General features: G+C 44.3%; 1 protein-coding gene across 5 annotated transcripts in view; it reads left to right on the top strand.

The window, feature by feature from the left end:
* ARHGEF28 (Rho guanine nucleotide exchange factor 28) overlaps positions 1-25,473 on the top strand; it is a 245,723-nt gene that overhangs the window by 113,410 nt on the left and 106,840 nt on the right. The window contains exon 1 of one of the 5 annotated variants that reach the window (XM_040421456.1): positions 11,045-11,271. The exons of 3 other annotated variants lie outside the window; for them this stretch is intronic. In XM_040421456.1, the coding sequence (XP_040277390.1) occupies positions 11,187-11,271 (85 nt within the window). In that variant the 5' untranslated portion in view covers positions 11,045-11,186. Of the gene's footprint in view, positions 1-11,044; positions 11,272-25,473 lie in introns of those variants that run through there. One more of the 5 variants, XM_040421457.1, reaches the window with a different exon arrangement.

The following is a 25,473-nucleotide window of genomic DNA, read 5'->3' as shown; positions in this document are numbered from 1 at the left end:
AAATCGGGACTTTCTGCTGACAGACAATGAAACTGCATGGCTACTGTAATTGCTCCTCCCGAACAGTTATGATTGCCTTTTCATTCAGGCATGTTAAAGGGCCTGTAGTCAGACATTTTTTCTAATGTTATTTTCAGACAATTATTTTTTTCCTATAGAGAATTATATGGGCATTGTCTACATAAGGCCTCATGCACACAGCCATTGCCCGGCCGTGGCCGTATTGCGGCCCGTAAACAGCGCATCTGCAATACACGGTACCAGCCGCGTGCACCCACATCATGGATGCGGACCGGTTCACTTGAATGGGTCTGCAGTCCGGAACATCTGTGTGGAACTGAGACACGGAAGCACTACGGTGTGCTTCTGTGGGGTTTCTGTCAGTGCCTCCTCGCCACAAAAAAGTAGTGCATGCAGATATGCGTCCGCATGCGGCGGCCCTACGGTCGGTGCCCACGCATTGTGGACTGCAATTTGCGGTCTGCAGCATGGGCCCGGCTGGCACTTTCGTGTGCATGAGGCCTAAACCTCCCGCCCAGAGCATGCTGCAATTAAAAATGCCACTATAAAAAAAAAATCTGTGTTTGTAGGGTGTTTTTATAATTCCCTATTGGTCAGTATGTAAAATTTGGCCACAGCATTTTTTTTTCTTAAAAAAAAAAAAAAAAAAAGCCTCTGACAAAAAAAGATGTTTTTGAAAAGGGACGTAGTGTGAAGCCACTTAAATAAAAACTCCCAGTTGACAATTTATGCACACAAAATAACAGGAACAGCACAAATCTAAAGTTCTAAAAAGATAATAGGAAAGCATTGCTTCTCTCTTCCAGGAACAGCGCCACTCTCGTCTATTGGCTGCGCATGGCATTGCAGTTGTATCCTGTTTACTTGAATCAGGCTACTTTAATGGGGCTGCTTTTCTAGTCTCATTAAACCCCTCTAAAGCTTTTGCAGCAGCTTCACATTTACTGATTTGCACATGGTGGCCTTTTTCCTGCATAATAGCAATATAAATATTACAAATTGCAAACTCATGTAAATTAATCCCAAAAAGCTGGCTAACTACCAGGACTGTAAGTTTTGTCAAGTTCATAAACCCTTTCAGTACTTTGCAGCGGCTGAAACACTGCAGCAGAGGAGGGGATCAGGAGAAGGACAGGGGTGCTACCACAGACCTCACTTAGGCCTCATGCACACGACCGTTGTGTGCACCCGTGGCCGTTGTTCCGTTTTCCGTGATTTTCTGCGGACCCATTGACTTTCAATGGGTCCGTTGAAAACTCGGAAAATGCACCGTTTGTCATCCGCTTCCGTGATCCGTGTATCCTGTCCATCCCAAAAATCTGACCTGTCCTATTTTTTTGACGGACAACGGTTCACGGACCCATTCAAGTCAATGGGTCCGTGAAAAAACACGGATGCACACAAGATTGGCATCCGTGTCCGTGATCCGTGTCCGTAGGCTACTTTTATACAGACGGATCCGAAGATCCGTCTGCATAAAAGCTTTTTCAGATATGAGTTTTCACTTCGTGAAAACTCAAATCCGATAGTATACTCTAACACAGAGGCGTTCCCATAGTGATGGGGACGCTTCTAGTTAGAATATACTACGAACTGTGTACATGACTGCCCCCTGCTGCCTGGCAGCACCTGATCTCTTACAGGGGGCTGTGATCCGCACAATTAACCCCTCAGGTGCTGCACCTAAAGGGTTAATTGTGCATATCATAACCCCCTGTAAGAGATCAGGGGCTGCCAGGTAGCAGGGGGCAGACCCCCCTCCCTCCCCAGTTTTAATTTCATTGGTGGCCAGTGCGCCCCCCCCCGGCCCCCCCTCCCTCCCTCTATTGTATTATCATTGGTAGCCAGTGTGCGGCCCACCCTCCCTCTATTGTATTATCATTGGAAGCCAGTGTACGGACCCCCCTCCCTCCCTCTATTGTATTATCATTGGTGGCCAGTGCGCCCCCCCTCCCTCCCTTTATTGTATTATCATTAGTAGCCAGCGTGCGGCCCCCCCTCCCTCCCTCTATTGTATTATCATTGGTGGCCAGTGTGCGCCCCCCCCCCCCGGCCCCCCCTCTATTGTATTAATATCATTGGTGACCAGTGTGCGGCCTCCCCCCCCCCCCCCCGATCATTTGTGGCAGCAGAGAGTTTCGATCGGAGTCCCAGTTTAATCGCTGGGGCTCCGATCGGTAACCATGGCAACCAGGAGGCTACTGCAGTCCTGGTTGCCATGGTTACTTAGCAATATTAGAAGCATCATACTTACCTGCTGCGCTGTCTGTGACCGGCCGGGAGCTCCTCCTACTGGTAAATGACAGATCATTAAGCAATGCGCCGCACAGACCTGTCACTTACCAGTAGGAGGAGCTCCCGGCCGGTGGGGGTGGGGGGGGGGGGGGGCCGCACACTGGCCACCAATGATATTCAAACTGGGGAGGGAGGGGGGTCTGCCCCCTGCTGCCTGGCAGCCCCTGATCTCTTGAGGGGTTATTTGTGCTGATCACAGCCCCCTGTAAGAGATTGGGTGCTGCCAGGCAGCAGGGGGCAGTCATGTACACAGTTCGTAGTATATTCTAACTTGAAGCGTCCCCATCACCATGGGAACGCCTATGTGTTAGAATATACTGTCGGATATGAGTTTTCACGATGTAACTCAAATCCGATGGTATATTCTAACATAGAGGCGTTCCCATGGTGATGGGGACGCTTCAAGTTAAAATATACCATCGGATTGGAGAAAACTCCGATCCGATGGTATAAAAGGGACTCCTGACTTTACATTGAAAGTCAATGGGGGACGGATCCGTTTGCAATTGCACCATATTGTGTCAACGTCAAACGGATCCGTCCACATTGACTTGCATTGTAAATCAGGACGGATCCGTTTGGCTCCGTACGGCCAGGCGGACACCAAAACGACTTTTTTTTCATGTCCGTGGATCCTCCAAAAATCAAGTAAGACCGAAAAACGAAAAAACGGTCACGGATCACGGACCAACGGAACCCCGTTTTGCGGACCGTGAAAAAATACTGTCGTGTGCATGAGGCCTTAGGGTCCTTTAACATGGACTGATGATCTGGCAGCTTATCGGGGACCAGTTTTTGTGTAAATGCTTGTGCCCGATAATTGGCCTGCGTAAGGCTACAATCACACTGTCCGTTTTAATTTTTAAAATTTTTTTGCATCCATGTTCTTAACGGCCATTGAAAACGGATAAATTCAATTGGCTTTTTTCAAATCTCTTCCCCTCCATATACATAATGTCCCACATAGTACCACCAGTATTATTAATGCCCCCTAGTATGATTAATGTTCCCTTAGTGGCCCCCAGCATTAATAATGCCCCCATTAGTGCCTCCTAGTATTATTAATGTTCCCTCCTAGTGGGCCCTGGCATTAATAATGCCTCCCTTAGTAGCCCATAAGCCCACAGTATCGATAATGCCCCCGTTTGTGACCTCTAGTATTAATGCCTCCCAGTATTATTATTGCCCCAATTAGTGGGCCCCAGTAGTATTATTGCCCCAATTAGTGGGCCCCAGTAGTATTATTGCCCCAATTAGTGGGCCCCAGTAGTATTATTGCCCCAATTAGTGGGCCCCAGTATTATTATTGCCCCCATTAGTGGGCCCCAGTATTATTATTGCCCCCATTAGTGGGCCCCAGTATTATTATTGCCCCCATTAGTGGGCCCCAGTATTATTATTGCCCCCATTAGTGGGCCCCAGTATTATTATTGCCCCCATTAGTGGGCCCCAGTATTATTAATGCCCTCCTTTCCCCTCATTCTGCTTGTTTTAAAAAAAAAAACAACAAAAAAAAATCACCTCATCTACTTGAACACACGGGTATACTCGCTCCTCACTGGATGCATTACGCTGGGAGCGCAGGTCCCCACACGGTTTTAGTTTTTTATTTTAACCCATTAACTATTTTTTAATGCCCTTTACACGGGCACACTCCCATGTAAACAGCCGTTAAAAACAGTCCCATCGATTTCAATGTGGTCAATTTTTCCGTCAAAAAATGCACAAATATAGGAGTGTCCTATTTTTTGTGGCTATGTGAATAGCCCCTTTTGACACCTTTTTGATTGTATAAAATGGCCATGTGACGCCCTTTACATGACTATTTTTCCCTTTTGTGTGAATGTAGCCCAAGGACTGATGCACATCAATGTCCTTTTTTCCCCGTGTCCATTTCCATTTTTATTGCGGCCCCAAGTGAATAGTTCCGCAAAAAAAATGGAAATGACTCTGTGCGCATTCCGTGTCCGTATCTCCCCATGGCCGTGCCACAAAAAAATAGAACATGTCCTATTATTTGTCCGCACTATGGACAAGGATAGGACTGTTCTATTAGGAGCTGGCCATTACGCTCTGCAAAATGTGGAATGCACACAGACCCGCAATTTGCGAACCACAAAACATCCAATGGTGGTGTGCATGAGCCCTAAAAGCACCAAAAATCATCATTCCTGCGCAGCAGATCATGCTGTCTAAACAACCATCGGCTGTGCAGAAACATACATTTTTGCTTGTTCTCATTACAGTGGAGGTGATTGCTGCTTGTAAGGCTAGGTTCAGACCTGAGCGTATTTGATATGCGCGTTTAACGCGCGTTTTTGACGCGCGTTTTTATGCACGTTTTTTGCAATAGTAAATGCGCGTTTGACGCGCGTTTGTGTGATTGACTGCAGTGTCCTATGGCCACAAACGCGCGTCAAAACGCCCCAAAGAAGCTCAAGAACTTGTTTGAGCGTAGGGCGTTTTTCAGCGCGTTCAAACGCGCTGTAAAACGCTCAAGTGAGAACCAGGGCCATAGGGAAGCATTGGTTTTCATGTGTTGAGCGTTTTACAGCGCGTTTGAACGCGCTGTAAAACGCTCAAGTGTGAACCCAGCCTTAATGTAGCTCTCATCTCTGCTGAAGATCAGTCAGTTATCAAGATGTCTGCTTCATTCCCCATAACCTGCCTATCAGTCCGTGTAAAAGGACCCTTAGGCCTTGTCCATATTTCCGTTTTTCACAGACTTTTTCAACGGACAGCACACGTACCCATTGATTTGAATGTGTCTGTTCACATTTCAGTATTTTTTTTTTTTACTGACCTTGAGTCAGTGAAATAAATCACGGAGACCTGCACTACTTTGATCAAGCACACCCTTGAAAATCACTGACCCAGCACGGACGGCATCCGTTGCGCGTCCGTTTTTCACTGAAGACTGATAGGAGATTCTTTGGAAATTAATTTTCAGCTGAGCAACGTCGGTGAATTGCAGATGACACGCGGACCAACCACAGACATCTAAACGGATGAAACGCGTACACGTTTTTGCACGGACGTGTCACTGACACGGGAATGTGGACGCGGCCTTAGACCCCATTCACACATCCGCAATTCTGTTCCGCATGTTGCGGAACAGAATGTGCGACCCGGATCCGGAAATGCGGACCCGCACTTCCGGGTCCGCATTTCCTTTCCCCAAGAAAATAGAACATGTCCTATTCTTGTCCGAACAAGAATAGGCATATTCTGTTAGTGCTGGCGATGTGCGGTCCACAAAATGCGGAACGCACATTGCCGGTGTCTGTGTTTTGCGGATCCATGGATCGTGTGAATGGAGCCTTAGTTTGGGTAACAATTGGAGACCTTTACATTGGTGAGCAGACCTCTTCTCTGCGGATACAGTAACATCAGCATTCCTCAGTTCGGAGCTGGTCATTGAGGCTCCCCGTATTAGAATGCATTATCTTTGCTGCATGGCTCCGACACCTCTTGATGAGATGTGAATCAGCTGGTGGTGCAGGGGAAAGGTCTGGCTGGAGCCCGTCTGTGCACAGAGTTGTTCTGGGATACCATGTAAGAATGGTCGGCTCGTTGTAAATCACTCACTCATGCCTGCTTTAAAAGGTGCCAGACTCGTAAAATCTGTGACTGTCCTCGTCGGCGGCTAGAACAATGGCTGGAAGTACAGTATGCCGAGAAAAGCAATTTCAATGTTTCCCCCTGATTATGGATCTCAGGTGCTGAAGAATAATATAAACTATTTTTTGTATTTTCGGTTAGGTCAAAATACTTTAGCAGACTTGATTTGCGTCACAGAAATGTTCATTAATCACTGTGTGAAAAGCTAGAAAAACGTAGGCTTCTTACAGTGACCTGTTCACACAACTCCTGGCAGGACCCATCACCTCTCCTGACATTTCTGTTTTAGGCCTCATGCACACGACCGTTCCGTTATTTGCGGATCTGCACAAAACGGAAGCCGCCCGTGTGCCTTCCGCAATTTACGGAACGGGCGGCCCACTGTAAAAATGCCTATTCTTGTCCGCAAAACGGACAAGAATAGGACATGATCTATTTTTTTTGCGGGGCCACGGAACGGAGCAACGGATGCGGACAGCACACGGAGTGCTGTCCGCATCTTTTGCGGCCCCATTGGAGTGAATGGGTCCGCATCTGAGCCGCAAAAAAGGCGGCTCGGATGTGGACCAGAACAACGGCCGTGTGCATGAGGCCTTACTTGCATTCCCCGTGGAATATCAGCCATCGGGCATCCATTTTTAGGACTCTACGTGGTACTGTTCCTTTATTATTGCTCCTAGAAATGATGAATGATTGCTAGCAGTTTGCAATGTCTTTCTGGGTGTTACCAGTTGGGAGTGTGTCTCTGCCAGTATCAGACTGTGCAGGGAGACGACCCCAACTGGTAACACCCATTTGGACCTTAATTGCAGACTGCTGGCAATTCATTCATAAACATCTAGTAGGAGTAATAGAAGAATGACACAGAATCAGGCCTCATGCACACGGACATTTTTTTTTTTTGCGGTCCGCAAAAACGGTTTCCGTTGTTCCGTCATCCGTGTCCGTTTTTTCTTCCGTGGGTCTTCCTTAATTTTTGGAGGATCCACGGACATGAAAAATGAAAAAAAAAATCTAAGTCAAGTTTGCCTTTGAAATGATAGGAAAAAACGGACACGGATCACGGAAGCGGATAACAATCTTGTGTGCATCCGTGATTTTTCACGGACCCATTGACTTGAATGGGTCCGTGAACCGTTGTCCTTGAAAAAAATAGGACAGGTCATATTTTTTTCACGGACTGGAAACACGGATCACGGAAGCGGATGCCAAAAAAAGGATGACATGCGTTTTTTTTTTTTGCTGATCTATTGTAACAATGCCTAAAACAGACAAGAATAGGACATGTTTGTATTTTTTTTTGCGGGGCTACGGAACGGACATACGGATGCGGACAGCACACGGTGTGCTGTCCGCATTTTTTGCGGACCCATTGAAATGAATGGGTCTGCATCCTATCCGCAAAAAAAAAAACTGAAACAAAATACGTTCATGTGCATGAGGCCTAAAATGGGCAAAATGGAAAAACCGCATCAAAAACTACTTCTGAAAAAAAAAAAACGCACCCAAAAACAATGCGGAATCCTGACGTTTTTTTTTTTCCCAGCACTGGGACTCTGAGTAAACATACCCTAGTGACGGTCAGGAGGCATGACCTAGAAATCCAAGTTTTTATCCCCAACACCAGGGGTCAGCAACTTTTGGCGCTCCAGCTGTTGTGAAACTACAATTCCTAGCATGTAGAAACTCTCATAGAAGTGTATGGAGCATGCTGGGAGTTGTAGTTTTCCAACAGCTGGAGTTCCAAAGGTTGCTGACCCCTGCCCCTACACGCTGTGACCCCAAGTACCCAGGAGACGCTCTGTTCATGTGCAGTGCACTGACTGCTTTCCAGCCCCGCCCCCACTGCGCTGACTGACAGCTCCAGCAGCCAATCAGGAACTGCGACAGACCCTCATGCACATCTAATACCTGCAAAACAAGTTTGGTCATTTAAAGGGATATTCCAGTTTCAGCAAAGATTATTCTTTGCATAATGAAACGTTATACAATTTCACAATATACATTTTGTAGCAATTCTTCCCAGTTTCCAAGATCTCTGCTTGCTGTCATTCAATAGGAACCTTCATTGTTTACTTGCAGCAGATAAAAATCTTTCCTGGTCATGTGATGGACACCGGTATATGACTCAGACCACTGTACTGTAACTGTGCTCAGCTGTACACCTGTGGCAATGACCAGAACTGATATTTATCCTATTGAATGACTGCAAGCAGAGATTTTGAAAACCAGGATGAATTGATACATAAAGCATATTGGAAAATTAGAAATTTCATTATACAGTGAAAAACTCAATTTGGACTTTAATTACCAAACCTTATGCTGTGAAATATTGCTGTTTTTCAGTTACACTTTTGCAAAAATGACCACCTGACGAGCCAACCAGTAAGGGCTTATGCACACAAACTTTATATTTTTTTTCCGTGCCTATGCCATTTTTTTTATTTATTTTATTGCAGCTTGTAAGCGGAACTATTCACTTCAATGGGGCCACACAAAAAAAAAGCTGAAATTACTCCGTGCGCTTTCCGTGTCCGCATGACCCTTCCGCTAAAAAATAGAACATGTCCTATTATTGTCTGCATTATGGACAAGGATAAGACTGTTCTATTAGGGGCCGGCCATTCCGGTCCACAAAATGGACGTGGCCAGTATCCATGTTTTGGGATCCGCAGTTTGTGGACTGCAAAAAGGGCTCATGCACGCGACCGTTGCCCGAAGACTGCACTTCCTCTTACCACCAAAGCAGAACGCCAATACCTTCTGCTTTAACCACCTGCCTGTTGTGTCTACTGCTTCCATTTTGTCTGATTTTCTTATACACAGCGGTATCTGTGTATACTTCTATATAAGTATCTGGGTATAGAAAAGGCGCTGCCTGTATTGGTGGATCGCTGTGATCCTGGCACACAGATCTAGCAGTGACAAATGCCCCCGTTAGGCCTCGTGCACACGACTGTTGTGTGTTTTGCGGTCTGCAAATTGTAGATTCGTAAAACACGGATGGCGTCCTTGTGCGTTCCGCAATTTGCAGAACGGCAGAGACAGCCATTGATATAACTGCCTATTCTTGTCCGCAAAACAGACAAGAATAGGACAGGTTTTATTTTTTTCGCGAACCACGGAACGGAGCAACGGATGCGAACAGACAGGCCTAACGGGGGCATTTGTCACTACTAGATCTGTGCTGGGTCTAGTCAGACTGGCTGCCTCTGTGGGAAATAAAGTCCAAAGAATAGTGAAAAATAAAAATAAGCCCCCTTCTAAAAACATTACTCGCCCATTTGGATTCTGGAGTCTTTATTCTGGATATAGTTCCTCCCCCGAACAGAAGTTTAGCAGATCACTGTGATGCTGTTGGGGTCCGTAAACCTACGCTTGGGCCAGGACAACTGTCTGGAATCTGTTTTATTCCTATTTATTTTACTATTTTAAAAACCACTAGCCTAATATGTGTTAAAGTGCTGTGTGTAAAAAATATTGATAGTCCAAAAAAAAAGTAAAAAAAAGTTGCTGCCATTACAGGGGTTCTCAGGTTTGAAAAAGAAATGGGACATCACGTGGGATCTTTCTGCGTACCTGACCTATTGCACACTGCTGCCCGGGGTCTCCCGGCCAGGCCCTGTTTACTCAGCTGCAGCAGTGAGGTCACATTGACAACTACTGGCCTCTCTGGTACACCACTGAGGGCAGCAATTGGCTGCAGCGGTCACATGTTGTCAACGTGACGTTACCGTTGCAGCTGGGTAAACCAAACTTGAGTGGCGGCACGGGATATGTCAGGTAAGTAACACTCCAGACAGAACCCAAGTGTCCGGTTTCTTCCCGGAGCTGGTGAACCCCTTTAAGGCTACTCTTACACTCCCGTTTGGTGCGGATCCGTCATGGATCTGCACAGACGGATCCGTTCAGATAATACAGCCGTCTGCGTCCGTTCAGAACGGATCTGTTTGTATTATCTGTAACATAGCCAAGACGGATCCGTCTTGAACACCATTGAAAGTCAATGGAGGACGGATCCGTTTTCTATTGTGCCAGATTGTGTCATAGAAAACGGATTCGTCCCCATTGACTTACATTGTGCCAGGACGGATCCGTTTGGCTCTGCTTCGTCAGGCGGACAGCGAAACGCTGCAAGTGGTGTCCGCCTCCAAAGCGGAATGGAGACAGAACGGAGGCAAACTGATGCATTCTGAGCGGATCCTTATCCATTCAGAATGCATCAGGGCAAAACTGATCCGTTTTGGACCGCTTGTGAGAGCCCTGAACGGATCTCAGAAACGGAAACCAAAACGCGAGTGTGAAAGTAGCCTAAGCTGGTTTTACACTACTTCTTTTTTTTTTTACGTTTTTGATTCACTTTTTACCGCCTTTTCTCCATATGACAAGATGTTACTTCAAAGTCTGTAGTAAATTATGAAATTCACTATAGACAAAAAAGTGATAAACACACACCAACTCAAAGAAAAAAGATGGCAGGAGGCCTTAAAAAAATGCGCTAAAGCTGCTAAAATGTGTCTGGTCCTGACAGACAAAAAAACCTCAGCCTTGAACCGGTAAATAATATATGGTCGCTTCTTACATTTTGGATGGAACCACTCTTTATTGCTGCTGGACTATGAAGGGAACACAAGAATTGGGCATGCGGCTTCCGGTCATCAGCTCGGGTCCTCCCTGCCCTGGGCAGACCCTCTTTTATGTAGTCGGACATGTATAGCGTAGCACCCAATATAAAAAGAGACGTGGACCATTATAGAAGTTTGGATAACTTTCCGTCTGTTTGTCACTTCACGAGATGAGGCAGTGATTTAGTGAAAGGAGCCGGGACTCCAGAGGAATGAGGGGCTGGAATCGCTCTGCTCTTGGGTGTCTGTGCCCCCCTGTATTTACTTACAAGTGCACTTCCCAAACGTCAGCCTTTCAGCATAGCAATGAAGAGGTGAGTTAATGATTCATTGGCACCAGCTGACCTCTGGAATAGCTGGAGACCATGATGCAGCTCCAGATTTGCTTCATGTTTCCCCCCTGCATCCCCCCCCTCTGATTTAATATTTACAGCCTGATCTGTCTACATGCCTGAGCGCCTGAAGAGAGCAAACGTTTCCAGCCTGTCCCTCCCCTGGGCAGAGAGGGCAATTTGATCCAGCTCTCTTCATTCTCCTATTTTACATCATCTGTTTGGGGGAAGCTTCGGGGTCCACATTGCTTCTCTCCTGCCGGATCCTACTTCCTTCCATCCGCACAGGGAAATGGATTCGGATTCAGACTCTCCTTTTAATTACTCCTGGCCGTCTTTTCCCAAAATGCGAATTCCCAGGAGGCCACCCAAGCAAGGTAGAAGCAATCTAGGGTCCCCTTTATCGTTTGGGTTGTAGATCTATAGATCTGCTCTTTGGAAAAGCTTTTCTATTTTGGTTTATGGTGCCTTTTGAAGGCAGTAGTAGATTGTTTTTAGCTGTTGTTTGTGTTGAGCTGTGTAACCAGTAGTTTCCTATAGCAGTCCATGCTCCGGACAGCTGGGCCATCTCTACTCATGCGGAGATGAGCTTGTATTCTGGAAATGGATGCTACATCCCAGAAAACAATCAGGATGAAAACATACATTTATTGACTTGTATGGGGATATATCTTAAAGGGAACCTGTCATATTCAACATGGTGTTTGATCTGCAGGTAGCATATCATAGAGCAGGAGGAGCTGAGCAGATAAGTGTGTATATGTGTGTGTGTGTGTGTATGTGTGTGTATATATATATATAAAGACTTAGGATAACTTGTAATGTATTTGAAACCTTTGCTGATTCTAGGCTTAAGAGTCCAGTAGGCGGGCCTATCAGTGATTGACAGCCGTCCCTGTCAGAGACTACTTGCAGAAGTAATTGTCAGTCACTGAACTGGACTCCTAAACTCAGAAAGAGCATACTGCCTGCGGATTGCACTATATCCGCAAAATATGAATACAATCCGTGCGCCATCCACATTTCTTTGCCAAATGGGTCCAAGGACCACATTTTGCGGACTAGAATAGGACATGTTCTATAATTTGCAAAACAGACATTTGGATGCATTTTTTAGGCACAAAAACAAACAACATTTCAATGGGGCCGTGTACATGTGCGTTGGTTTTCACACATCACTTTTGAATTGCGTGAAAATCGCAGCATGTTCTATATTCTGCGTTTTTCACGCAGCCCTGGCCCATAGAAGTGAATGCGGCTGCGTGAAAAACACATTGCATCCGCAAGCAAGTGCGGATGCAATGCGTTTTTTCACTGATGGTTGCTAGGAGATGTTGTTTGTAAACCTTCCGTTTTTTATCACGCGCATGAAAAATGCATCAAAACGTATTGCACCCGTGCCGGAAAAAAATGGACGCAATTGCAGACAAAACTGACTAAACTTGCTTGCAAAATGGTGCCAGTTTCACTGAACACATCCGGACCAAATCCGTTACGCTCGTGTGAAAGTGGCCTTAGAGGTTAGCGGTAAGTGTATGGGAAACCACAATAGAAGTCAGTTGTCTGTAGCTCTTAACTTACATGTAGAGTTGTAACCTACTCCATCATGTGCAACGTTTGGGGGGTCCACATCGTCGTTCATGATGGGAGTAGGTTACAACTCGGTGTCTCAGAAACACAGGCCTGCGAGCCTAGAAACTGCTTTTAATGTTTTGCAAATAAAGGACTGAAAGTGCAATGCACGTCATAAAAAGTGAGTAATAATTTTTCCTCACTCATACATGTAAGCGAAGAGCTATATACAACTGAATTGTATTGAGATTATGGACACCGAGTCGGAGTGAGACCCGAGGTCAGTTGGTATCCACTAGTGGGAGTAATTTGATATTTTGCAAAGCACAATAGAAAACCTGCTGTTTTTGTAGTTCCATTATTCTTCACCCGTGTTACTTTTTGCAGTGGTTAGGTTTTTCGGGGCTGCTTTTGTTTTTCTCTTGCTTGCAAGTTTTATTTTTTTACATTGCTGTCCTCTCTTGCAATATACAGAAGGAGTGGCATCAGAGCGGGGTACACACTGTCAGAAAAATGCTGTAAGCTGAAAAAAAAAAGTGGTTGTTTTCATGCATTTATGGGCTCAAAAAAAGTCAAACAAAAATTCCTTGTGAAGGAATCCCCAAGCACGGTCACATGTGGCGTACTTTTTGTAGTGGATTCTGGAACTACAATGTAAAGAACAGTTCAAATGAATGGAGTTATAAAAATAAAAAAGCTTCAAAACACTGGAAAATATGCAGCGTGTCCTATCTGTCACATTGAGAAGGGTAAAATCCACAGAAAAAATTTATATGAAAAAAGAACGGAGGTTCGGATCCACAGAAGTCGCTGCATACCTGTGTATTGTTGAACAATCTCACCGAGAACTGGCTAATGTGCACCACATTTATCCCAGGGGCTCAGGCTGGATGATGAATCTGGTCCAGGGATAGACTTTTCACTGACGCTATACCAACTATTGGTATTGTTGCACCAGAATTGTGCCAAAATATTAGGCCCCACCTCCTTTGCAGTACAGCTCCACCCACTTTCTAGTAAGTCCCACCCACTTTCTAGTATCGGGAAAAGGTGTAGAAACCCTAGTAACCTCCGGGCCTCCAGCTGTGGTAAAGCTACAACTCCCAAGATGTATACTTGCTTGGCTGTTCTCAGAACTCTTTAGAAATGAATGGAGCATGCTGGGAGTTGTAGTTTTGCCACAGCTGGAGTGCCGGAGGTTCGCCATCGCTGCCCTAGATGAATCAAATTGCACCACAGATATTTGGCCCAGATACATTAGTAAATCAGGGCCTCTATATTGTCGCCTGATCTTTTTGTTTTCCCAGGAGATAAGCCACTGCCAGAAATGTCTGGGAGCGTTTTCTTCCTCTCTCCCTTCCTCTCTATATGTATGGGGGAGAGTCAGGAGACATAGCTGTTGGCCAAATGAATTGCCTAAAACGAGCACATATAGTCAAGTGTTCCTCACCCCCAGTCCTCCTGGCCCACCTGCCGCTCATGATTTGAGGATATCCCACAGAATGAATACCTGTGGTAAGTCCTGATGCACTGACACTAATTATAACTGAGGGAATCCTGAAAACCTGACCGGCAGGAGGCCCCGAGGACTGGTAGTTCTCATTTAGGGGTCTTTTCCAGTGGACAGTCATTGGGATTTAACATTCACGACTTGTAATCGTTTATATGACCATACGTTTCCATTACATGGGCACACCAGGGCACAGCGACGGGTTAAGAAATCATTGTATGTTTTGCTTTACATGTTTACCTAGGTGAATGATGATTCCGTCAGTAATGTGAATGGGCCTTTAGTTACGTGACTGGCTGTCCCCAGTTACAGTCACAAGAGCCACTTCGGAGGACAGACTGCTGTACAGTTTGAGGGTTCATGCACACGACCGTATGTATGTTGTGGTCCGCAAAAAAACAGATCCAGAACTTTTTTTTTTTTGCAAACCCATTTAAATGAATTGTACTGCATACGGTTCGAAAAAATAAAATAAGGAACGGACACGGAAAGAAAATAGGTTCGGGTGCATGAGCCCTAAGAGAACAGAAACATTTTGATAGATTTACAAAGCAAAACAAATTTATTCCAGACATGCACCAGTTTTTTCTTTCCAGATGTTTCAGGTGGATTATGGTATCATGTAATGGCTGCAACAAATGTATCCCGATGCACAGTGTTCACCACCTTTGGGTACTCCGGCTTGCTCCCACATAGGGGATTTAGATTTTGAGCTCCATTGGAGATGGCAAGGGATGATGATGTCTGTAAGGCCGCTTTCACTAATACGTTAGGGCTCATGCACACAAACACATTTTCATTCCGTGTCTGTTCAGTTTTTATTTTTTTGTGTTTTTTTATTTTTTGTGAACCGTATGTGGAGCCATTCATTTCAATGCCTAAATTAATTATTATAAAAATTAACTTTTATCATATCCGTCTAAAATAGATAGAGTTGTATCATAAATCTCTCATGAAATGTATCCTGTATTCTTCTGTGCTATATTATTACAAAAAAGCCTTAGGCCTCATGCACACGACCGTTGTGTGTTTTGCGGTTCACAAATTGCAGATCCGCAAAACACGGATGGCGTCCGTGTGCGTTCCACAATTTGCGGAACGGCACAGACAGCCATTGATATAACTGCCTATTCTTGTCTGCAAAATGGACAAAAATAGGACAGGCTATATTTTTTTTGCGGACCACGGAACGGAGCAACGGATGCGGACAGCACACGGAGTGCTGTCTGCATCTTTTGCGGCCCCATTGAAGGGAACGGGTCCGCATCCAAGCCGCAAAAACTGCGGATCGTATCCGGACCAAAACAACGGTCGTGTGCATGAGGCCTTTGTGACATTAAAAATCCAGGTAACGTTAGTGTGTTATTTTATTATTTTTTTCAGATCCTTTATCTCGAGTAATTGATAGCTGGGTATCGATATGTGCGGCAGTTGTGTTAACTCGCACACTCCTCCGCTGTATTTGTCTTAGATTTTTGTGGCTACTAGTTTATTTAGTTTTATATTTGTATCACCAATATACTTGCTTGGTGTTATCTGATTCTCTTAGTATTAATTTGCCGCACTATAACATTTAACTTGTTCTTACTGGCAACAAACTCTGTTGCCAGTGTCGTAATTAACCTAAGCCCTGTTGATATAAACTGCCAGCTCCTAACCCCTGAAGACGCCACATAAGTGGCAAAACATGTCGGGGGAGCTTTGTTTTTTGTTTTAATATCAGGGAATATTGGTGTTTGAAAAAGTACGGGGCTCGACCTGCAGTCGGTCTGATAAAGTAAAGAGAGGATAGCATGGGGAATAAATAGAAAGTAGTGATTCAAGATCTGAATAAGGGTACTTTCACACTAGCGTTATTCTTTTCCGGCATTGAGTTCCGTCCTAGGGGCTCAAATCCGGAAAAGAACTGATCAGTTTTACCCTAATGCATTCTGAATGGAGAGCAATCCGTTCAGGATGCATCAGGATGTCTTCAGTTCAGTCTTTTTGCCTTTTCAGGAAGGAGATAATACCGAAGCATGCTACGGTTTTATCTCCATCTAAAATTCCGGAACACTTGCCGGCATTTCTTCCCATTGAAATGCAGTCATTCCGGATCCAGCATTGCGGTCTGTGCATGCTCAGACCGCGAAAAATAAAAAAGTAAATAAATGCCGGATCCGTTTTTCTGGATGACACCGGAGAGACGGATCCGGCATTTCAATGCATTTGTCCGACGGATCAGGATCCTGATCCGTCTGACAAATGCTATCAGTTTGCATACGTTTTGACGGATCCGGCAGGCAGTTCCGGAGACAGAACTGCCTGCCGGAATCCTCTGCCGCAAGTGTGAAAGTAGCCTAAATTAAGCCCTATAAGTGTGGCAGTTAATATCAAGAGAGCTTAGGTTAATTACGACGCTGGCAACAGTTAAATGTTATAGAGAATCAGATAAGACCAAGCAAGTCTATTGGTGATACAAATATAAAACTGGCAACAAAGTTGCCACAAAAATCTACGACGAATACAGCGGAGGAGTGTGCGAGTTAACACAACTGCCGCACATATCGATACCCAGCTATCAATTACTCGAGATACATAAAGGATCTGAAAAAAAAGAATAAAATAACACAGTAACGTTACCTGGATTTTTTTATGTCACTAAGGCTTTTTTGTAATAATATAGCACAGAGGATTACAGGATACATTTCATGGGAGATATACGATACAACTCTGTGTCTATTTTAGACGGATATAATAAAAGTAATTTTTTTTATAATTTAGGCCTAAAACAGAATGGTATAGCCTAAGGCTATTTGTGTATGCTGATTTGGAAAAATGAGGGTCACTTGTTTGTAAGTAATTCTTTTCAATGGGTACGCAAAAAAACGGAAGTTACTCCATGTGCATTCTTTTTCCGTACGTCCGTATTTCCATTCCGCAAAAAAATAGAACATGTCCTATTATTGTCCGCATCACGGGCAAGGATAGGACAGTTCTATTAGGGGCCAGCCATTCCGTTCCGAAAAATACGGAATGGACATGGACGTCACCCGTATTTTTTGCAGATCCGATTTTTGCGGATCGTAAAATACCTACGGTCATGTGCATAAGCCCTTATTCAGATCCAGACGGGAACAGTCTTCCCGATCCGTCACTGCCAGCCGCTGCCGTAATTCCGTCTGGCCCCATTCACTATAATGGGGAGCGGCAGAGGTCTAGCCACAACTCTGCAAATATGCTGAGAATCAGCCGGACGAAAAGATTCTGCATGTGTCAACATGTTTGCCAGGTTGCGGGTGGATCTCCACCAGTCCACATTATAGTGAATGGGGCCGGTGGGTGTCAGCCAGCATCCGGGCTGTGCCGGATCCAGACCAGATGCCTAACCCTAGTGTGAAACTAGCTGTAGAATATGTCAGCGCTACATAAGTAAATTAAATAAAATAGTTACCAGTTGGTGATGGATCCCTGCACAGTCTGACCATGGCAGCACTGATTGCATAATGTCAAACTGTGCAGACACAAACTGGTAACGCCCATCTGGACCTTCATTGCAATCACAGAGTCATAAGAACAGATAACAAAGGGGATGCAAGAAGTTACTAAAACGGACATGTCAGGAAAGATGATGGCTCTACGGTTTAGCACATTCGACATTTACTTTCTTTGTGACCTTGTTTTATGTTGCACTGTGTACGGTCAGTGCTGTTCGTTAAGGGTTAATTATCGACTTCCTGTTTGCGCTGCAGATACAATCGTGTACAGTGTAGCAGTGTGCAGGAAATCGGCCCAAATGCAAAATGTATACCCCCTCTTCATTATTGCTTCCCATGTAAGACCTGCTTCGATTCATTGTATAAAATGTAATGGAAACATGAGCTGCCCTTCAGGTCGGAATGGGCTCGGTGTCCGGGTACGGTGTGTGCTGCTCACTGCATATGGCGGGGAGGAGACACGAGTTACCAATTAGCCGGCGCTGTTAAAGCTCTGCCAGATGTTTTGGACATTTGTCTCATTTTATGAGTTTGCGTCATTCATCTGATTACAGTTCCTGTGGCAGGAGTAACGTTGGTTTCCTAGCTAGTAAATACATAATAATCACCTTTTTGTTTTCCAGTCTTCAAGTTAATGAGCTCGTGGTAGAAATACAAAAGCTGAGCAGCCTTTTGGGCGCTGGTACAATGTGTACGCTGTAGGTTTGTCCCCTTGAACGCACTCTTCTTTGTTTTAACTCGTTCTTTTCATGATTTCAGAATTCATAGTCTCTACATCGTTAGGATATGTTCACACGCGGTGTGTAGTGGGCACAATCGTGTGTGGAAAACTTCCACGGCGCAATCTACACCTGAACCGCCCTGCGTTGCGGATTTGTAAATCCATAGTACACCGATTTTGTGCTGCAGATTTTTTTGGCAGAGGATTCCAATCGTAGCATTTATACTATAAATTCTGCAACTAAATCGGCACCATGTAGTCCAGATTTAGCTGTTGCAGAAAATCTGCTGTTGACTCATTTTCAATGTACCGTATTTTTCGCTTTAAAGACGCACATAGGTTTTAGAGGAGAAAATCCTGATTTTATTTTATTTTTTCATCAGCCCCCCAGTCCTCATGAGACCTCAGATCAGACCACTAATCTTCCTCAGATCTCAGTTCAGACCCTCCCCCCCCAGTCTTTATCAGACCCCCAAACTAGATCAGACCTTCCCAATCTTTATCAAACCCCCCCAATCAGACCCAAACTTTAGCAGGCCCCAGATAAGACTCCCAATCCTAATTAGAACTCAGATGAGACATTAAATGAAATTACCCCTCTTGCTCCAGACTGCGCTCTCTTCTTGCGCTCACCGCTCCTTGTCTTCTTACGGGCCCTGGGCTGCCCTGTGACCAGACAAGGCACATCATCAGGTCATAGTGCACGCCTAATGTGCGCTACATCCGGACTCTGTATGCAGTCAGGACAGTGCAGCGTGGAGGCCAGGGAGCGGTGAGTACAGGTAGCGCTAGCAGCACTGAAGTCACTGCTCTCCACACCTCCTGCATACTAATAATCGCGTCCACCATGGAAGTGCTCCTTTAGTATTCACTTTATACCATTCCTCACCACACACACACTTTTGGTAGAAAAAGTGCGTCTTATAAAGTGAAAAATACGGTTATTTTTTTTTAATGGTTTGGGGCACCTATATATTAAATACTTAAAGGGGTTTATGAGATTAGAGAAGCATACCTATATTCTTCCAGAAACCATGCCATTCTTGTGCAGGGGCTGTAAGTGCTACTGCAGCTCATGTCCATGCAAGTGAGACTGAGCTGGGAAACCAGACACAACCCATGGACAAAATGGTGCTGATTGTAGAAAAGAGCAGCCTCGTCATTGGAATATTATGCAATCCTCTCTAAGAGACCCCTCTCTCCTTGCATCAGGCTGGGTCCAGATGAGGCGGATCATTTCCGCCATGGATGTTGCTGGAAATTTGTGGCAAATCTATAATGTGTTATATCTGGATTTTTACAATGATTTCTCTCTTCGCATTGCAAAGAGAGAAACCCGCAGTGAGAATCCTTAGCTTTTCCTGTGACATAATGAGCGTGCTGTGGACTGAAAATTGTGATATACACATATTTATGCTACCTTCCTATGGGGTTTTGAAAACTCAGTCTCTACCGCAATTCTGCCATGTCTTGACCTGGCCTTACGCCCCTTTCACACAAGCGAGTATTCCGCACGGGTGTAATGTGTGATGCGAACGCATTGCACCCACACGGAATCCGGACCCGTTTATTTTTAAATGGGGCTGTGTACATGTGCGTTGGTTTTCACTCTTGTGTTGCGTGAAAATCACAGCATGTTCTATATTCTGCGATTTTTCACGCAAATCTGGCCCCATAGAAATAAATGGAGCTGCTTGAAAATCGCATCCACAAGCAAGTGCGGATGCGATGCGTTTTTCACGCATGGTTGCTAAGAGATGATGTTTGTATACATTCAGTTTTTTATCACGCGCATGCAAAACGCATTAAATCGCATTGCACCCGGGCGATAAAAACAGAACTGAAAGCGATCGCATACAAAACTCAATGACCTTGCCTGCAAAATCGCGCAGTTTTCACTGAACGCATCCGTAACGCATCTGGACCTAATCCGGACACTCGTCTGCAAGGGGCCTTAACCTCCCTACAGTTTACATTTTTGGGCTGGTTTCTCAGGTTTTTTTGGTGGTGTTTTTGCTGACTGTATGTTTAGTGAATGTTTTTTATGGAAAAAAAAATGCCTGATCTGTAAGTCTATAGGAATTTTAGGATTATGAAACACAGTATATTCTGGAATTTTTTGTAGTGGTGGTTTTCTTCACTTGCAGTGAGTTTTCATGGGTCCATGAATTGCACTGTGTGTATGGCTTTTTTCAGGTCTTTCTGTAGGGGAAAAAATACTTTAAAAGATCAGTTTCAGACAAACGTGTTCACTGTGTAAAACATGCTCCTTGCAATAGCATGAATTACAGTAGTGAATTTAGATCTTTTGACTTGGCATTATAATGATTTATAATGCTGTGTGTCTCTGCGCAACCTCAACTGTAATGATTTGCACTTAGGACACTATGTGAGTACAAATCATTAGAGTTGAGTTCGGAAAGAGACAAACTGCATCATAAATCATTAGAATCCCGTACAGTCCGGTCAAAGCAAAGTTCACTACGGGAATACACGCTCCCACATGGAGAGTGTTTCACACAGTGAACACGCTCGTCTGAAACTGGCCAAAGAATTCATGTCAGAAATGTGTGACCAGAAAAGGCCATAAAAAAAGCTTGTAAAGAAAACTCATGAATTTTGTGGCGTTTTTTTTACAGGCCCATTAAAACAGCCACGGTGTTGTGACACACTGGGGGAGATTTATCAAAACTGGTATAAAGGAATACTGGCTTAGTTGCCCATAGCAACCAATCAGATTTCACCTTTCATTTTCCGAAGGAGCTGTGAAAAATGAAAGGTGGAATCCGATTGGTTGCTATAACGATTTTGATAAATCTCCCCCAGTCTGTGTAACATCCCAGTCATAGACCCATACAGTGGCTGTATGATTTCGGATAGCTATTAGACTTCATCTCACAGAACTGTAAGGTGACTACTAATGGTAGAATTTTACAGAAGAGGGGAACAATACCTGGCATGTAATGTTTAGCAGCAGGCTGTATAGAAGTCCCCTCCATAACACGATATCCTGAGGGTGGCTTGTATGTGGGGTGGTTAAACATTAACCCGCGGTCACTCAGCTGGGGGTATTGCTTCTGTAATGGTATGTTCTGTTTCACATTTCAACCAGGAAAACAAATGCAAATTAAACACTGCTTAGGCTGAGTTCACATCACCGTTCGGAAGAACAGAAAAAGATTTGTAAAAAAATGGATCTGCTATTTTGAGCATCAGTTATGATCAGTTTGCACGTATACAGTTTGCGTATAATTCGTCTTTTTTGAGCTTCAGTTACGATCAGTTTGTGTCACTTCCATCAGAGATCAATTATTTTTGACAAAAAGAGGACTTTTACTACATGAGGACTTTTTTTCTCTAAAAATAACTGATCTCTGACGGAAGTGACACAGACTGATGCAAAGTGATCATAACTGATACTCAAAATAATGGATTCGTTTTTTTCTTTATTTTTCTGTTTTCCGGACGGATCAGAAGAACGGAAAGCTAAACGATGTGAACTCAACCTTAGATGATTGAAAATGTGTGGTCATAATTAGATAAATGTCAAGAAGAGCCTTTTACACAGGCAGAAAATTTGGCGTACCGGTCATTGCTTGTTTAAAGGGGCTGTACAGCTTCAGGATGAAACTCGAATCAGTCTGTAATAAAGAACTGGTAAATACTGTAAGAAGGTACCTGGATGGAAGGTATGTATCACCGAGGTTCCTGGCCTCGGTGAAGTAAGAGCCGGTATTTTGTGTGTCAGCAGCAGCTATTGCTACTTGACACCTTGAGATTTAGCATGGCTGTCATAGCTGATCCGGGATGGCTCCTACTGGGAGTAGTCAAAGTGCTGGGTGGGTGACTACTCCCCATGTTCCAGGCCAGGTTTTGCCAGGCATAAAAACCAGCCAGCATTGCCAGGTGTGGTGGATTTACCTCCCTCTGACAGTGGAGCTCAGGAGTCTGTGTGCTGTGAACTGAGGGCTGTGCTGGGATTTGAGGTTTAAGCCGGGCTGGAGGACTCGGGCCCCTCTAAAGGCGAACAGGCCCGCCTATGGACTTGATGAGGCTGAACTGCTAACAGGGTGTGAATTAACACCCAGGAGAAAAGGTGACTTTTATTGTTTATGGACTTTCCTTGTGTGTGAACAAACACCAAGCCACCTGCGTTTTGTGATACACCAATGTGTGAATAAACACCACTGTTTGATTCAAGAACTTTGCCTCTATACTGCATCCGCTAGTCCTAACTACCAGAGCGAATCCCCACAATACTTACAGATCCCGTGTTACCGCTTTGGCTCTCCTGGTTGGGATCTATTTACCCGGATTCAGGTATGACGTTACGTTGACAAGAAGTGACCGCTGGCTAGAGGGTCTGTTAAATAGATCCTGGCAGGGAGAACTGGAACGGCGGCGCAGGATCTGTTGGGTAAAGACTTGCAAGTTCTTTATTGCGGGCTGATCCACAGGGTTGCCTGGTTGTAGCCTGAAACCAGGCATCCCCTGGGAGGACCTTCACAAGGGCAGATAATTGCACGAACAAACTGCTGCCTGAGTGTTCGTGTTGTTCATGCGGACATTCGTTTAACTTTAAGAACACTTACATTTATCTTAGAGGCCAACTGCAAAAAATTATTTCTAAAGAATGACATTCAAGGGATGCTACCAGAAAGGAGTATTTTTTTAAAACTCAGTATTAATAGAAAACAGTTTTTTTTTTTAAATAAAATTTATGGCTGTTTTTCATTTTGTCAGTACTATGCCAAAAGACCATAGGTCAGATGCTGCCAGACTGCTCACCAAATAGCCTGTTCTCTTTCATAGTAGAACATCCCCTGAGGAATCCTCTTTGGAGGAGATGTGTTGGCACGGGAAAAGCTTAGGGATAGGTTCAGCAGTACCTAAAAACCTGGTTTTAGCAGTACCCATTGGGGGTATACTAGTGGTAGATTATTACCTATAAAGGATGATGGGTGTCTGTTTACCCCAGATTTACAGCCTCTAATAAGAGTGTCCTTTGATGCTTTACAAAAGACCCACACTGATAGATTAGGTGGATGGGACACCAGTCACCACACATTGTACCCATTTAGCATATACTCTGATAAGGAGTATCGTATGTTACAGTTCTTTGAAGAATACACGCTCAGTAGGACACTAAGCACTATATTAGGGTACTCACAGAGTACATCACCCATCGTTGTCTTATTCTCTTGATAGGCCTAGATAAAGGTGCTTATTGAAGAACATTGCATTTATCTGTGTATTACAGTGCTGCCCATAATTATTCATACTGCTGGCAAATTTTGACTTAGTTACTTTTATTCAACCAGCAAGTAATTTTTTGACGGGAAATGATAATAAGACGATGTACAAAAGGCATTATTGTGGAAAAAAAACAATTTCTTAGCTTTTATTTACATTTGAGCAAAAAGTGTCCAGTCCAAAATTATTCATACCCTTCTCAATAATCAATAGAAAAGCCTTTATTGGCTATTACAGCAATCAAACGCTTCCTATAATTGCAGACCAGCTTTTTGCATGTCTCCACAGATATTATTGCCCATTCATCTTTAGCAATGAGCTCCAAATCTTTCAGGTTGGAGGGTCTTCTTGCCATCACCCTGATCTTTAGCTCCCTCCACAGATTCTCAATTGGATTCAAGCCTGGACTCTGGCTGGGCCACTCCAAAACTTTGTTGTCTGCTAACCAGTTCTTCACCACTTTTGCTGTGTGTTTTGGGTCATTGTCATGCTGAATTGTCCACTGGTGCCCAAGGCCAAGTTTCTCTGCAAACTGCCTGATGTTGTCGTTGAGAATCCTCATGTATTGCTCTTTTTTCATGGTGCCGTTTACTGTCATTAGGTTCCCTGGTAGTGTTGAGCGAACTTCTGTTTTAAGTTCGGCGTCTAAAGTTCGGCTTCCGGTTAGCGGAGAATCCCGATATGGATTCCGAATTCCGTTGTGGTCCGTGGTAGCGGAATCAATAATCAGCCATTATTGATTCCGCTACCACGGACCACAACGGAATTCGGAATCCATATCGGGATTCTCCGCTAACCGTAAGCCGAACTTTAGACGCCGAACTTAAAACAGAAGTTCGCTCAACACTATTCCCTGGCCCATTGGCTGAAAAACACCCCCAAAGCATTAGGTTCCCACCACCATGTTTGACAGTGGGGATGGTGTTCTTTGGGTTGAAGGCTTCTCCTTTTTTTTCGCCAACTGGACACTTTTTGCTCAGATGTAAATAAAGCTGAGAAATGTTTTTTTCCCACAATAATGCCTCTTGTACATCGTCTTATCTTTTGGGAGACACCTATGTCATGTCATTTCCCGTCAAAAAATGACTTGCTGGTTGAATAAAAGTAACTAAGTCAAAATTTGCCAGGGGTATGAATAATTATGGGCAGCACTGTATGTGATGCTCTGATTGAGCCACTACAGGGGTGCTCTCTGGTCACAGTGATGGCACTGTGCCACTGTTATTGAGTGTGTAGCAACTGATCAGCTTCTGTTCTTGATGGAAAGAAGATTTGCTAGGGAAATGTGTATATAGCTAGATTAGCTGCATATCCAATATAACTGTGAATTTTTTTTTTAGCTTCCTTCTCACTAGATTGATAGTCAATAGTTTAGGTTGTATCCCTCTCCCGTTGAGTTTATTCTAGAAGGATAACATGTTCAGGTATTCTGGATAGTCAGGAAAGTCTTCAGATCCTTTAACTTTTTTCACATTTTGTTACTGTATGTTGTGCTAAAATAAAAAGAAAATCAAGCTTCCCCATCATTCTGCACCCCATAATGATAAAGTGAAAAAGGAATGTTCGAAATCTTTGCTAATTGTAATATTGCATTGACAGTCATTCAGACCTTTTATTCAGGAATTAGTTGAAGCACCTTTGCCAGAGATTACAGCCTCCAGTCTTCTTGGGTATGATGCCACAAGGTTTGCACACCTGGATTTGGGGATTTTCTGCCATTCTTTTCTGCAGATCCTCTTGAGCTCTGTCATGGGGACGTTGGTAGACAACAGTTTTGAAGTCTCTCCAGAGATGCTCGATTGGGTTCAAGTCAGGGCTCTGGCTAGGCCACTCAAGGACATTGACAGAGTTGTCCTTAAGCCACTCTTCTGTTGTCTTGGCTGTGTGCTTAGGGTCATTGTCTTGTTGAAAAGTGAACCTTCGTCCCATTCTGAGGTCTAGAGACCACTGGATCAGGTTTTCATTAAGAATATCTCTGTACCAGTCTCCCCTGTCCCAGCTGCTGAAAAACACTCCCACAGCATGATGCTGCTGCCACCATGCTTTA

This window comes from Bufo bufo, chromosome 2 (assembly GCF_905171765.1).
Source record: "Bufo bufo chromosome 2, aBufBuf1.1, whole genome shotgun sequence".
Classification (NCBI taxonomy): domain Eukaryota; kingdom Metazoa; phylum Chordata; class Amphibia; order Anura; family Bufonidae; genus Bufo; species Bufo bufo.
The sequence above is the reverse complement of the archived record's forward strand: the minus strand, read 5'-3'. Positions and strand labels throughout refer to the sequence as shown.